This window comes from Dipodomys ordii, unplaced genomic scaffold, assembly GCF_000151885.1.
Source record: "Dipodomys ordii isolate 6190 unplaced genomic scaffold, Dord_2.0 Scaffold180, whole genome shotgun sequence".
NCBI lineage: Eukaryota > Metazoa > Chordata > Mammalia > Rodentia > Heteromyidae > Dipodomys > Dipodomys ordii.
Genome location: NW_012267396.1, coordinates 880,796 through 893,717, shown reverse-complemented (window position 1 = coordinate 893,717; position 12,922 = coordinate 880,796). Strand labels below are relative to the sequence as shown.

At 54.0% G+C, this 12,922-nt stretch overlaps 1 protein-coding gene across 7 annotated transcripts in view; it reads right to left on the bottom strand.

Annotated features, from left to right (window-relative positions):
* Positions 1 to 12,922, bottom strand: part of Dnm2 (dynamin 2) — a 69,219-nt gene that overhangs the window by 41,204 nt on the left and 15,093 nt on the right. For all 7 annotated transcript variants that reach the window (XM_013034018.1, XM_013034017.1, XM_013034016.1 and 4 more), the window contains exon 2: positions 1,038 to 1,111. In XM_013034018.1, the coding sequence (XP_012889472.1) occupies positions 1,038 to 1,111 (74 nt within the window). The remainder of the gene's footprint in view (positions 1 to 1,037; positions 1,112 to 12,922) is intronic.

Sequence of the window (12,922 nt, the reverse complement as noted above, 5' to 3'; positions counted from 1 at the left end):
TGCGCAGCTTCTCTCATCTCCTCTGGGAGGGCAGGTGGCGGCTGGTGGCAGAACCAGCCTGTGAGCGGTGTGATGGCTCAGTGGTCCACGGCTGGCGGGGTGACTGTCTCGGGGTGGGGGGAGACGGGGGTGACAGGGGAGCCCCTCCACACCCCCAGGGCCACCGCAGCACTAGAGACCCTCCGACGAGGGAAGCCAGCCAAGCGGGCAACAAGTATTCAGCCCTGTATGCTATGGCAGCCTGGCGCGTGCCAGCGCCCCTCTTACTGGCATTCCCTGCCACCGTGCAGGAAGGAAACACAGTGGGCGAAGTGGGGACCCAGCCCCCCTGCCTTCAAAAAACAGAGCCAGGCCCAGGAGCTGGGCGGTGGTGGCTCCCATTCCCACCCACCTCGGGCAGCACCTGGTGAAAATCGCAAGACGCAGATCCGCACCCCTGCAGCCTGCTGACCGGCAGCAGAAGCCCAACAAGGGCTGGCCGCCCTGGTGACTCCCATCACACGAGCGCACTGGGCCCAACCGTGGCCTATCCCATGGCAGAGTTCCCAGTGAGGAGTTGCTGGCCAATCCGAACTCTTCTGAGATGGAAGCCCCACCCCTGGGCGGGGTCAGAGGAGCACCGCTAGGTGGCGCCTCCCAGAGCAGGTTCTCAGATCAGACTCATCTGGTTGAGGGCCCCAGATCTGTGGCTCACTAGAAAGGCAGGGTAGCTGGCTGCGCCTCAGTTTCTCCATGACACCAGCTATGAAAGCTATGTGGACCTCAGGGAGCATGCAGGAAGGAGAGTGCATATTACAAGAGGCTGAGCGATGGAGCATTTTGGGTTGCTGTGATCTACCAGTTTACAACACTGGTGGCCTGGTCACAGTTGAAGACTGGAGGGGGGAGTGGCGGGGCACTGCTCACTGAGCTGTTCTGCACGTTCTCTGGCATACATCGGACAGGCCAAGTCAACCCCAACGACAGCTCAGGCCCCAAGAGGCCTCCCGCATCCTCTGGGGCACCACATCCACCCTGATGTGGCTGCCACGCTGTACCTGTTTTTGAGAAGATGAGCTGCAGAATGAGAGGCCGCCGGGTGACGATTCCTGAGCCGCGGGGAAGGAAGTCCCTGCGAGAGGAGAAAGGGACAGAAGTTACTCAGGCATCTGGCTGTTAAGACAGGAAGTGTGACCACACGGAGTGGAACTCTGTTTTGCCAACCTCAGCACAGCCCCCAGCCTCAGCTGCACCCCCGGGGATTGCTTCTGGCCCAAGGGGAAGGACAGGACTGAAGGTCGTGGATAATCTGGGCCTGGCATTCTGGAAGGGGCCTCTCCTTGACGATCCCTCTGCCACCACTGAAAAGGAGATCAAGGGGGCATGGCTCAGCAAGTGTGAGGCCCTGAGTTCAAACCCCAGTACTGCCAAAAAGGAGTCTTCATTATTTCAAATTACTATAGTGCCCCATGTATGACATAAAGGCAAATTAAAAGGAAAACAGCAGGTAACAACTTATGACTAGATTCTTGTCCAAAAAGACAAATCCAATAGAGCACAAAGTAATGAAAGTGATTGCAAGTGGAAGAAGGAAGGAAGGAAGGAAGGAAAGAAGGAAGGAAGGAAGGAAGGAAGGAAAGGAGGAAGGAAGGAAGGGAGGGAGGGAGGGCAGGAAGGAATGTTTTTCACATTAGAAATGCACACATACCCTGTAAGATGTTAGGCGCCATACACAACTTGCTCCTCATACACATGGACTGAAGCAATGTTGGAGGCTCAGAAACCCCCCTACACCATCAAGAAAGGAAAACAGCCTGTTGCAGAGGTACAGGCCTATAATCCCAGCACTCAGGAAGCTGAGGCAGAAGGATTGAGAGTTCACAGCAAGAATTGAGGGGGACATAGCAAGATCTGTCTTAAAAAAATGGTTGGTACTGACTGTCCAAAATTCATGCAAACCAGGCAAGGTGCATCATGTCTGTAGTCCCAGCTACCTGGAAGGTTGATGCTAGTGGATCTCTTCAGCCCAGGTCAGAACCAGCCCGGAAGTGAGAGCTCATTAATATTTTTTTTTAAGCCGGGTGCTGGTGGCTCACGCCTGTAATCCTAGCTACTCAGGAGGCTGAGATCTGAGGATCGGAGGGTTATGAGGTTCCAGAAATGGCCTCCAGTGGAGAACCCGGTGGGGTGAGGCTGAGCGATGTTGGGCGGGGAGGTCCCCATGAAGGGGGGAGGGCCTTGCTCTCAGGGTAGGACCACCTGATGGGGCTTAGTGACAGCCCAGGAAGGTTAGACTACTGCAGGGGGGAGGAGGGAGGGGCGGGGCAGGGAAGGGGAGGGCAGTGGACAGACACTCCGCAGAACTGGAGGCAGTGTAGGAAGGGGCCACAGCATGCGTGGAGCAAGCTTGACTGAGGATAACCAGCACGAGCAGGAAGATGGGAAAGCCTGGGAGGAGAGGAGTCAGGGATGCGTGTGCGGCTCCCTGGAAGGCGGGGCCTCGCCTGCCTTGACATCCGGTCTCCTCCAGTCCTGGGTGGTAGAGGTGTGCTACACACCTCGGGCGCATCCTGTCATGACGTCATAGTCCACAGGCTGGCAGAGCTGGGGGCCCCCCCGGCCAGCCTCCGTGCTGTGAGCCACACCCACACCCTGCACGCTCCGCTGTCCGTCCTCAACCTCAGGTCACCTTTCCATTTGAGAGGAGGGGGGTGGAGACTTGAGGCAGGAAGAGGGGCCGCGGTCACAAGCTAAGGGTGCCTCAAGGCACTTTGTTTCTTGGGCATATTGGGGATCGAACCCATGCTAGTGTTTTGAGACAGGATCTCCCTGTCTTTGCCCAGGCTGGTCTTGAACCCACAATCCTCCTGCCTCTGGAAACTGTCCATATTGGGGCTTCAACTCTGGGCCTTGTACTCTTCCTTAGCTTTTTCCATTCAAGGATGTTGCTCTACCATTTGAGCCACAGCTCTGCTTCTGGCTTTTTTTGTCAGTTGTGGGGCTTGAAACCCGGGCTTGAGGGCTGTCCCTGTGCTCTTCAGCTAAAGACGAGCACTCTACCGCTTGAGCCACAGCACCACGTCCGGTTTTCTAGTGGTTTTTATTGGAGATAAGAGTCTCATGGCCTTTCCTGCCCAGGCTGGCTTTGAACCGTGATCCTCAGATCTCAGCCTCCTGAGTAGCTAGGATTGCAGGAGTGAGCCACCAGCGCCCAACTGCTTCTGGCTTTTTGGTGGTCCACTGAATAGAAAGTCTCATAGACTTTGCTGTCCCAGCTGCTTTGAACCACAATCCTCAGATCTCAGCCTCCTGAGGAGCTAGGACTACAGGCATGAACCACCATGCCTGGCCTCATTTTTTTTTTGGTCGGTCGTGGGGCTTGAACTCTGGGCCTGGGCGCTGTCCCTCAGTTCTTCAGCTCAAGGCGAGCGCTCTACCACTTGAGCTACAGCGCCACTTCCGGTTTTCTGGTGGTTTATTGGAGATAGGAGTCTCACGGTCTCTCCTGCCTGGGCTGGCTTTGAACCGCGATCCTCAGATCTCAGCCTCCTGAGTAGCTAGGATTACAGGCGTGAGCCACCAGCGTCTGGCTTCTGGCCTCATTTTTTTTAAGCCTGCAAAAAGTACATGTCTATGGCCAAATGATGCGGGAGCAGCAGGCAATCAAAGGCACCACACTGTGGGGTACAAGGCCTCTTGTAGGATGAGAGTGAATTCTTTCTTTCTCATCCCTGGGGATGTTTCGGGTGTTCAGCAGATGGCCAATGGCTCGGCGTTCTTCCCCCACATAGCTACTTGGCATCTCCTGCGTGGAGCATCATAAGGAACAATGAGAGCTGAGATGTAGCTCAGTCGCAACGTGCTTGCCTAACGAGTGCAACATCCTGTGTTGCATCCTCAGTACCAATAAAGACAAAAAAACAGCCAGGCACTGGCTCACGCCTGTAATCCTAGCTACTCAGGAGGCTGAGATCTGAGGATCGCGGTTCAAAGCCAGACCCACCAGGAAAGTCCGTGAGACTTTTATCTCCAATGAACCACCAGAAAACTGGAAGTGGCGTTGTGGTTCAAGTGGTAGAGTGCTTGCCTTGAGCTGAAGAGCTCAGGGACAGCTCCCAGGCCCAGAGTTCAAGTCCCAAGACCACCACCACCAACAACAACAAAAGACAAAAAACAGTTTAAAAATTAAAAGAAAAAAAAACCCTTTTGCCAGATACCATTGGCTCACACCATAATCCTAGCTACTCGGGAGGATGAGAAGTGAAGATTGCAGTTCAATGCCAGCCTGGGCAGGAAAGTCTGTAAGACTCCAAAATAATCAGCAAAAAGTAGGACTAGAGGCATGGCTCAAGTGGTAGAGTGCCAGCAGTGAATATACAAGCTAAGCATGCATGAGGGCCTGAGTTCAAACCCCAAGACTGGCCAAAAATAAATGTACTCATTGCCTGACTTATGTAACTGTAACCCCTCTGTATATCACCTTTATAATAAAAATTTTAAAAAAAACAAAAAGGAAACAAAAACAAAGGGCTTGGGGGTGGGAAGGCGGCTTAGTGGCTTAGCTTGCCTTGCATGCTCAAGGCCCTGGGTTCGATTCCTCAGCACCACATAAGCAAAAAGAACAAAGCAGGAAGTGGTGCTGTGGCTCAAGTGGCCTTGAGCTGAAGAGCTGAGGGACAGCGCCCAGGCCCAGAGTTCAAGCCCCATGACCAACAAAAAACCCCAAAGGGCTCGGGACACAGCGCAGAGGTCGGATCACCTGCCCGGCACGTGTGGCCCTGGTTCCATCCTCGCACCACAAAAAATGGTGATGATAGTAATAATAAAACAATTAATTGGCCAAGGAGGATGAAGTTGCTTGCTCGCAGACCTCTGCCCTTGTTTCTCTGGCTGACTCATGGGGTGGACTTGAACTTGAACAGGCAAAACAAGTCTCCGGCGATAGCCATCAGCACCGTGGTTTGCTCTGGGGGGAACAGACCCGGGAAGGCTGTGCGCGACAGAAACTGCGGTGGTTCCAGAGCACAAGCATCTATTAAAACACAAAACATATGGCGAAGTAACAGGACTCAAGAAACACAGGACAGACACCGGTTTTGTCCTATCATTGCTAAATGACTCCATGTTCCTGACCGTATATATGGAAGATATATACACACAACAGAGGAAAGCCAGGAAGAGGGACAGAGTAAGTAGGAGCAGCCTACACTAAGCAAGAGGAAAGGAATGTATCACCTGATGTGGAAAAAAAACAACTTGTATTGTCAAGGTCATAGAATTCACAAACTGTATAGACCATGATAATGGCAATTTGCCTTGTGAAAGTTAAAATGGGTTTGCGACTCTAAGTAGCACTATTCCACAATACTGTGAAATATGTGAAATTTATGTAATCACCTAATCTCAATTAAAGGAAAAAAGTGAGAGAAGGGATTGGTTGAGGTAGGTGACACTTTGTCAGACACTTTGTACTCAGATATTGTTTTGTAGAATGGGAACTTCTTTGTACAACTACTTGAAGATAATTAATAAAAGAAAAAAACACACACACAAAACACACCTGGTGATCATGGTTCACACCTGTAATCCCAGCTACTTAGGAGGCTGAGATCTGAGGATCACCTTTTGAAGCCAGCCTGGGCAGAAAAACTTGTGAGACTTTTATCTCCAATTAATCATAGGAAAAGCCAGAAGTGGTGCTGTGGTTTAAGTAGTAGAGTGATAGCCTTGAACAAAAGGAGCTTAGGGACAGAGCCTAGGTCCTGAGTTCAATGCCCAGGACAGGACGGGTAAAACCCCCAACACACACACACACACACACACACACACACACACACACACACACCACACACACTTCTGATCTAAAGAAATATATAAGAGCTGGGCACTGGTGGCTCACACCTGTAATTCTAGCTACTCAGGAGGCTCAGATCTCAGGATCGCAGTTCAAAACAAGCCTAGGCAGACAAAGTCCATGAGACTCTTAATTCCAATAAACCACAGCAAACCAGAAGTGGTGCTGTGGTTCAAGTGGTAGAATGCTTGCCTTGAGCTGAAGAGCTGAGGGACAGCGCCCAGGCTCCTTGACAGAGCACTCGCCTGGTGTGTTCAAGACCTGGGTGAGCTGGGCACCAGTGGCTCACGCCTGTAATCCTAGCTACTCAGGAGGCTGAGATCTAAGAATCACTGGTCAAAGCCAGCCTGGGCTTCCAGAAAACTGGAAGTGGCGCTGTGGCTCAAGTGGTAGAGCGCTCGCCTTGAGCTGAAGAACTGAGAGACAGTGCCCAGGCCCAGAGTTCAAGCCCCACGACCTACAAAAAAAAAAAAAACAAAAAAGACCTGGGTGGGACTCCGTCCTCAGCACAGTAATATGAGTAAATAAACAAAACTGCACACACAAGAGGGAAAGAGCCTTAGATCTCCTGACATGGAACTTCCTTCTGGATGTTCAACAAGAGGAGAAAAACAAAGCGCTGCAGGAAAACGTGGTCTGCGATGGAAAATGAACAAAACACTGCCGAACCAAGACTCGTCCCGAAACGCCTTCCAGCTGCCTAGCGCTCATTACTGACCCCCCCAAAAACCACCTTTACATTTCCTCCCTAAATAAGAAGCTAACAGTTGTGGACTGCTCCTATGGGTGGTAGACCAGGAGCCAAGAACTTTCCATGGACCCCCACCCCCTGCCATAGCCACAAGTTCCCTCAACATGGGCCTTCTGGTTGTTTCCTAGGAGCTGGGCGCCCAGCATGCAGACTGATCCCCCTCCCCCACCACACTTTTGGGGGTGCTGGCGGTGGAGCCTGGCCCCCACATGCCTCTCATGGAGCCAGGCACCGTGGGGACAATGGTGACACCCCAGCACCCCGCCCAGACAAGGGTCAATCAGAGCCCCAGTGGTACCTGAGGGCAACTCTGGCCCTGGGCTGGGGGGGAGGGGGGAGGAAAGGGGGTGCCAAGGAGACAGAATGCAGGGGGGAGAGGCTGAGGACAAAGCCAGCCCTCCAGGGATACCACCCCCCAGGCCTGGGCATCCCCCAACATATGTCACCAAACCTCCCAGGTTTCCATGAGGAGGGGCCTTCTAGAAAATGCCTTCTAAACAGGCCTGCCAGGCACAGTGGCAGCCCACTTCACTGGAAGTGGACGTGACGTCCACTCTGCGTCCGCGTCCTCCTCCAGAACCCCAGCCACACCCCTCAGGCCGCCAACTTCCTCCTGCTCACCCCCTGGTCGGCTACATTTCCTGGGCACTCTGTTTGCCCGACGACTCTACAGGCCCAGCTTAGCCACCTCTGTGCTGTGTGACCTGAGGCTGACTTCCTTGCCTCTCTGGTCTGCGTTTCCTGGTCAGTGAGATGATGTAACTCTGTCCACCTCAGGGGACCATGTATTATCTCTCCAGGACAGGGTCCCCCTTCTGTCCCAGGCATAGAAGAAGGGTACAGCAGATGCTCAATTAAAGGTAGCCAGCATCATCCCCATCCCCATCCTTGCCCATTTTTTTTTCTTTTTCTTCTTTTTGCCAGTCCTGGGGCTTGAACTCAAAGCCAGAGATTGGTCTTGCCCCTGCCTTCTGCACCTGCTCACCAACATGTAGAACGGAATCTGGGAGGTTAGTAGATGCTCACTGAATACACCAGAGGGCCACGGGCTCTGGGTCTAGAGTCCAACCCAGCCCTGTGCCTTGTGGGCTGTGTGGCCCTCTGTGGACATTGGTTCAGTCACCTGTGGGGAGAGGGCAGAGCGGGCGGGGTGCAATCCCTTCAGCCCGTGGAGCTTGATTCAGAGTTCTACATATTTTTACTTCTCATCAGTTCTGGGGCTTGAACTCAGGGCCTGGGCGTAGTCCCTGAGCTCTTTCACTCAAGGCCAGCACTCTACCACTTTCAGCCACAGCCCCACTTCTGTTTTTCTGGTGGTTCATTGGAAACGAGTCTCACGGACTTTCCTGCCGGGGCTGGCTTTGAACTGCGATCCTCAGATCTCAGCTTCCTGAGTTGCTAGGATGACAGGCATGAGCCACCGGGCGCCCAGCCTGATTCAGTGTTCTCCCCTGGGCCCCTCTCCTGGGGAGGCTGGGGGACAAGGAGGGAGGGTGCGGCCTGGCCCTGGCACCTGTGGCAGATCAGAAAGCCAGTTTGTTTGGTTACTGTCTTTTGAACCAGGAACAAGGCTGCACCAGGAGCCCTGGGCGGCTGGGAGGGCGGGGCCAGCTACAGGAAGCCCCGCCCACCCCTTCCCAGGAAGGAGGAAGCCAGGCCACCCTTCAGCTGTACAGCTGGCGCCTGGGCTGGGGTTCCCGCTGGGCCACCCCACATTTGAGAGATCATACGCAGGTCCCCAGACCTCAGCTCAGCGCCACACGCGGGCCCTCAGCGGCCGCCCACAGTCCAGGCTGGCGCTAACCTGGCCTCAGGCAAGGGAAGCCAGGCCTGGCCAGTGAGTCCATTTCACAGCTGGGCAGACAGAGGTCCAGCCCAGGGTTTACCCCCGAGGGAGGGAAGAAGGGGGATGGAGGGAGGGAAGGCACAGGTCCATCTCTTTCAGGTTTGCTTCGCACACAAGCGAGAGTTTTGGTAGTTTATGGGAGATTAGAGTCTCACAGGCTTCCGGCCTGGGCTGGCTTCCAACTTTGACCTTCAGATCTCAGCCTCCTTGAATGGCTACAATTACGGTGTGGGCCACCGGCCCTGGCCTTCTCTCCCATCGCCTCCATGCTCCCCCATCACACTCTATGACTGACCGATCGTGCCTCAGGACCTTGTCACAGGCTGCTCCCTTGGCCTCCAACCCTTCCTTCCCACAGTATCCCCCAGAGGGGCTGTGGCCCCCGCTGCGTTTTCTGTCCCCACCCCTGCATTACAAGGGCAGCTCCTGTATCCGGCCCCAGCCCGGAGCCTGGTGAAGGCAGCTGGAGGGATGGAGGGAAGGACGGGGTGGCCATGCCCCAGTCCCGGAGGCTCGGGCGGGCACCTGCGGGGCCTCCATACTCCCAGCCCACCCACCGCAGGAATGTAGCAGTGGCCGCGGCCGGCCCCGCCCTCCTCAGAGGCCAAGTGTCACCCGCTCCGTCTCAGCTCAGGCCGAGGAGGAAGCAGGGGGGGGCGGGGCGGGGATCTTCGGCCTTGGCCCAGGCCTGGCAGGGATTCAAGTCCTGCCTGGTCCTCTGAGACGACCCCGGACCAGACCCGCCACCTCCCTACGCCTCGGCTTCCCCATCAGATAAGGCGGATGACTCCACCTGCCTCGGGGGAGACTTTGGGAAGGATCTGCGAGGTTCGCAGTGTCCAACAGACAGATGGACACCCTACAATTAAACTCACACTTGGCCACACACCCCCATGCCGACTCAAAACCCTGGGGGGCTGCAGAGTGCTCCCCCGGAGCCTCCCGGCCTCCACCCCTTACTCGCCGCTTGGCTCCCTCCCTCCAGCCACCTTCTTCCAAAAGCAGCAGCAGCAGCAGACTCGGGCCTTGAGTGTTCTGACACTGTGGACTTGCAGTGCACACTCAGGGTTCGGGTCCCATATCCCCAACTCTGAGGCTGAGCTGACCCCCCCCCATCTTTCATCTTCCACACAGCGGCGCTCACCAGCTCTCTTGGAATCTGTGCACCAACCCATCCCCGGTTAGGATCAGCCCCATTATTGCTAGAGAGGTGGATGCAGTCCTCTGAGGAGAAGCGGGCCAGCCCGGCCACACAGCAAGACTGTGTCTCTAAAGAAATAAAATACACCCAGGGCTGGTGGCTCAGGTCTATGCGTGGGACACTGATATCCAGAGGTTCACTGTTCTAGACCAACTCACACGAAAAGACCATAAGATTCCATCTCAACAGAAACAAGCAGGGCGTGGTAGTGCTTGCCTATAATCTAGCTAATACAGGAAGCAAAACATTAGGACTGACAACCAGGTGCACACTCAGACAGGAACCAAGACGCCATCTCAAAAGTAACTAGTGCTTAAAAAGGAGGCCTGGAGGCAGAGCTCTGCGATCAAGTGCCAGCCTGGCAGGGGCAAGGGCGTGAGTTCAAACCCCAATATTGGTGGGGAGAGGGGGGCCGCATGGAGGAGGAGAGTGCGGGGGGGGGGGGGGGGAAGGAAGCAAGGTCCAGTGGCTCACACCTATAGTCCCGGCCACTGGAGAGTCAGAGACAGGAGAATTATGGTTCATTTGGTTTGGAGGGAAAAAAAGCACAAGACTCACCTGAACAACAACAGCAAAAATCACAACAGAGTTGGGGGGCATGGCTCAAGTAGTAGAGGACCAGACTAGCAATTAATCAATTAATTAATCGACTGATTGAAAGAAACCGAAACTAGCCAGGCAGGGGTAGCTCACGCCTGTAATCCTAGCTATTCAGAAGGCTGAGATCTGAGGATTGCAGTTCATAGTCAGCCCAGGGCAGGAAAGTCTGTGAGACTTTTTATCTCCAATAAACTACTCAGAAAAAGCGGGATGTGGTGTTGTGGCTCAAGTGGTAGAGTGCTCACCCTGAACACAGAGAGGCTCAGGGACAGCCACCAGGCCCTGAGTTCAAGCTCCAAGACCAGCCAAAAAAAAAAAAAAGGAAAGCCCACCTGCAGCTTATGTAATACCGGTGGCAAAGCAATCCGTGCCCGCTGCACCAGCCCGTCCACTGTGCCCGCCCTCCGCCCCCACTCGCTCTGCCACTTGAGCCATAGCTCCACTGCCACCATTGTTGGCGTGGCTCATTGAAGATAAAGGCCTCCTGGATTTTCCTGCTGAGGTGCTCTTCCAACTGCGATCCCAGATCTGAAGTCTCCTGAGTAGCTAGGATTATAGGCTTGAGCCACCAGCACCCATCTTCTTCCTTTCTATTTAATTAATTAACTAATTAATTAATATATTTCTTTCTTTCTTTTGTCAGTCGTGGTCTTGAACTCTGGGCCTGGGCGCTGTCCCTCAGCTCTTCAGCTCAAGGCAGGCGCTTCTGGTTTGCTGGTGGTTTATTGGAGATAAGAGTCCCATGGACTTTCCTGCCGGGGCTGGCTTTGAACCGCGATCCTCAGATCTCAGCCTCCTGAGTAGCTAGGATGACAGGTGTGCGCCCCCAGCTCAGTGATTTTTTTCAGGGGTGCCAGGGATTGAGCTCAGAGCGTTGCACTTCCTGAGCTCTACCACGCGAGCTCTCCCAGCTTTCAGTAACAGAACACAGGAAAGATGCATAAGGAAACAGGATAGATGAATAACACCATAAACCAACAAGACCTAATTGAGCTGCGTGCCACACCCCGCCCAACAACAGTCAATACACATTCTTACCAGTGCCCGTGTTATGCCACGGCCTCCCGGATACATTAATAGGCTAGGTCAAGGCACAAAGCAAGACTCAATGGATATCAGTCCCCTAGCACTCTTGAGACAGAGGCACAAAGATCAGGAGTTCAAGGCCAGGTTGGGCTACCTAGTGAGACCCTATCTCAAAAAAAAATAAGTCAGGCACCAGTGTCTCATGCTTGTAACCCTAGCTACTGGAGAGTCAGAGAATGGGAGGATACAGGTTCAAGGCCAGCCCAGAAAAGTTTGTGAGACCCTCATCTCAACCAATAGCTGGGCAACGCTGCCTGCACTTGGCATCCCAGCTACCCAGGGAGAGTAAATAGGAGGATCGTGGTCCAGGATGACGCAGACAAAAAGCAAGACCTCGTCTAAAACAACCAAAGCAGCTGGGTGCCAGTGGTTCTTCCCTGCAGCCCTAGCTATTCAGGAGGCTGGAACCTGGAGGTTTGAGGTTCAAAGGCAGTCCAGGCAGAAAAACCTGCAAGACTCTGTCTCCAATTAACCGGCACAAAAAGCAGGCTACAGGTTTGGTTCAAGTGGCTGAAGAATCATGAAAAAGAAAACCTGAAGGAGAACAAAAGATCCCAAGTTCAAGCCCTATTGCTGGGACAGACACACACGTGCACACGGGTGCGTGGCTTCAGTGGTAGAGCACCTGCCTAGCAAGCATGAAGCCCTGAGTTCAAACCTGAGCACCACAAAAAAAAAAAAAAAAGCAAAAACCCACAATAAGATAAATACTACTGCACACGGAGGTGGTGGCTAACCAGAAAAGGCTAATAGCAAGTCCTGGAGGATATGGAGAAGCTGGAATGTTCCACTGGCTGCTGGGAGTGTCAAAGAAAAACCCTTAGCAACTCTACTTCTAGGCTGGCATCCAAGGTAGACGACCACGTCTGTACACAGGTGTACACAGTGGTGCTCCTTATTCCTGACAGCCAGAGGTGGAGACAACCCAGATGTCCAGAGAGGACTGGATAAACCAGACCACTGTGCCACACAATGGAATATAATTAGGCCATGAAAGGAATAATGCACAGGTGTGGTGGCACACGCCTGTAATCCCAGCACGCGGTGAAGCCCTGGGTTCAGGCCTTAGTACAGAAACAGAGGAAGGGGGAGGAGGGGAGGGCAGGAAGCAGAGAAACTTGTTAAGAGCATGAAGAATCAACATTCTGAGGGAGGGAATCCAGAAGCCCAAAGTCCCACACTGTGTGCATCTACGCTGGAGCCTCAAAGTGAATGAGCGCGTGGCAAGCCGGGCCGCCATGGCAGTTAGTGGGGGTGGGGAAGATGACATCGCCTGAGGGTAGACCAGTCCCCGCGCAGCGCGCGACGGGCACTCACGAAGGGAGCGCCTTAAACCCGTGGACTGTACGGGATTTGATTGATATTGCAAGAAAGACCTTTCAGAGAAAGAAAAACAGCCGGGCGCTACTCAGGAGGCTGAGATCTGAGGATCACAGTTCAAAGCCAGCCCGGGCAGGAAAGTCTGTGAGACTCACATCTCCCATGAACCACCAAAAAACTGGAAGTGGCGCTGTGGCTCAAGTGGTAGAGCGCTCGCCTTGAGCTGAAGAGCTGAGGGACAGCGCCCAGGCCCAGAGTTCAAGACCCATGGGTCCCTACCCCCAC